The 2,500-nt window shown below is 59.1% G+C and overlaps 2 protein-coding genes across 2 annotated transcripts in view; one reads left to right on the forward strand and one right to left on the reverse strand.

Moving 5' to 3' along the window:
• Positions 1-385: 385 nt before the first annotated feature.
• EMH_0009250 (uncharacterized protein) lies at positions 386-1,321 on the reverse strand (the record flags this gene model as incomplete). Its single annotated transcript, XM_013498613.1, is given in 2 exon segments — positions 386-466; positions 470-1,321. Coding segments are annotated over 2 exon segments (933 nt in total).
• An 873-nt stretch (positions 1,322-2,194) lies between these two features.
• The window catches only part of EMH_0009260 (uncharacterized protein), a gene marked incomplete at both ends in the record, with an annotated part of 3,052 nt that continues 2,746 nt past the window's right edge, over positions 2,195-2,500 (forward strand). Inside the window, 1 exon segment of the mRNA XM_013498614.1 lies at positions 2,195-2,227. Within this exon segment, the coding sequence (XP_013354068.1) occupies positions 2,195-2,227 (33 nt within the window).

A 2,500-nucleotide genomic window follows, 5' to 3' on the forward strand; every position in this document is an offset into this window, starting at 1 on the left:
TGCTGCTGCTGCTGCTGCTGCTGCTGCTGCTGGTTGCAGCTGGCTGTTAACAACGCTTGGAGTGTCCTGCATCAAGCGAAGATGATCTTCGGCTGTTGCTGCTGCTGCTGCTCCTGCTGCTGCTGTTGCTGCTGTTGCTGCTGCTGCTGCTGCTCTTGCCGCCGCCTCAGGTGCTGCTGCAGCCGTTGTTGCTGCTGCTTCTTGAGCGGTCACGGCAGCAGGGCCATCCGAATGAGGCGCAGCAGCAGCAGCAGCGGCAGCAGGAGAAGAAGCAGCAGCAACAGCAGCAGCAGCTGCTGCTGTTGCTGCTGCTGCTGCTGGAGAAGTCTCAGCTGATGCCACGCGCGGAGTTTGGGGGGCAGAGTAAAATGTATCTGAGCCACCCTCAGCTTCTGAGAGCTGCTGCTGCTGTTGCTGCTGTTGCTGCTGCTGCTGCTGCTGCTGCTGTTGCTGCTGCTGCTGCTGCTGNCTGCTGCTGTTGCTGCTGTTGCTGCTGCTGCTGCTGCTGCTGCTGTTGCTGCTGCTGCTGCTGCTGCTGCGACGCTGCATCACGAGACAAAGGAGTTATAGGCCTTGCAGCTATAGGCGGATTCCCAAGGCCGCTGGTGCTGTTGTTGCTGCTGCTGCTGCTGCTGATGCTTCCGCTGCTGCAGCTGGTGTAATTGCTGCTGTTGCTGTTGCTGCTGCTGTTGCTGCTGCTGCGGCGGCTGCCTGTTCGCTGCCAGCGGGCGCTTGAGCCTGCTGGTGCTGCCCTCTTTGCTGCTGCAACAGCAACACTACGAGGCTTGTCTGGAGACTGAACAGCAGCAGTTGTTGCTGTTGCTGGAGAAGCAGCAGCAGCTGCTGCTGCAGCAGCTGCTGCTGCTGCAGCGTCTGGTGTTGGCGCGGGTCCAGCATTTCTTGCTGCCGTTGCTTCAGCGTCTGCTACTGTTGCTGCTGCAGCGTCTGCTGCGGTCCCTGCTGCTGCATCTGTTGCTGTTGGTGCTGCTGCAGGGTCTGCTGCTGCTGCTGCTGCCGCTGCAGCTTCTGTTGCTGTTGCTGCTGCTGAGCTGCGACGACGGCGAGCTGAAAGCCGTTCGTCTGCAGCAGCTGGGTCCCCCCCGCGTTTGCGGTTTTCTGCTGCTTCTGGTGGGCTGCTGCTGGTGCTGCTGCTGTTGTTGCTGCTGCTGTTGCTGCTGCTGCTGCGTCTCTGAGCAGTCTTTGCTGCTGCATCTGATGCCCCGTGTGTATCTCCAGCAGCAGCAGGAGCAGCAGGAGCAGCAGGCAGGCTTGTTGCTGCTGCAGGACTCCCCTCTGCCCTGTCCACCAAAGGCCCTACCATCTTTGTGCAGCAGCTGCTGCAGCAGCTGCTGCTGCTGCTGCCGCTGCTGCAGCTCCTGCTGCAGCTGTTGCTGCTGTTGAGGCAGCGGTTGCTGCGCTTGCAGCAGCACGTGCAGGTGTGACTGTTGCTGCTGATGCTCCTGCTGCAGCTGCTGTAGCTGCTGCAGCAGCAGCTGCTGCAGCTTCTTTTGATACGACTGCGTTTTTAGTTCACTGCAGGGTTCTGCTGCAGTCCTGTGTTGTGGTTACTAGGGTGGGGTTGCTGCAGCAGCAGCCACCGCTGCTGCTGCTGCTGCTTCTCGCTTGTGTGTGTCTTCTCGAAGTTCTTTTCAGCTAAATACCGGAAAATACTACTTCTGCTGCTGCAGCAGCAGCAACGGCTACCGCTGCTCTTGCAGCTGTTGCTGCAGCGGCTCCCCCCTACAGCTTCTCGGGGGCCCCCGGGGCCCCCTGCTCGTTTTTTTATGCGTGTTTCAATAAAGGGATATTAATACCCCTTTAATTGCGTTAATATATTATATTTATTCACTTTTTTTCTACAGGTAAGTGCTGCTGGCGGCAGCTGGGGGCCCCTCTCTATGGGGGTCAGAGCAGCAACCGCAATGGCGCTGGGGTGTATAGGCAGCTCATGTGTGTAGAAAGCAGAAAAAAACTGCGGCGGTGTGTATCGCACAATGCTGCAATTAACTCTTTAAAAACATTTTAAAAACCCTAAACCCTAAACCCTAAACCCTAGAAGTTACCCCAGCAAACCCTAAACCCTAAACAGCCAACCCCCTATAAACCCTAAAGCAGCACCACCCGCGTGTATGTACACCTGCAGTTCCTCTCTATTGAGGGGTCTAGGGGCCCCTCCACTTCTCTCTTACTACCTATGGGGGCCCCCCCCGCATCGAGCCCCTGGCAGGTACCCCCCTCCACTCCTCTTATTAGCTACGGGGGCCCCCTAGGGGCCCCCTGCGGGCCCTCTGGGGGCCCCCCTGGGGGCCTCCTAGGGGCTTCGGAGGCCCCCTAGGGGCTCCGGGGGCCCCCCCTGGTGATGGGGGCCCCTTGAGAGCACGGCTCGAAGCCAGCAGTGGGATGCTGCCCTGTGTAGCGTCGGTGGCGCTGCTGTTGCTGCTGCTGCTGCTGCTGCTTCTGCTGCTGCTGACATTGGTTGGCCTCGTGTGTTTGTGTAACA

The sequence above is a fragment of the Eimeria mitis genome, genomic scaffold, assembly GCF_000499745.2.
Source record: "Eimeria mitis Houghton genomic scaffold, Emh_scaff357, whole genome shotgun sequence".
NCBI classification, from domain to species: domain Eukaryota; phylum Apicomplexa; class Conoidasida; order Eucoccidiorida; family Eimeriidae; genus Eimeria; species Eimeria mitis.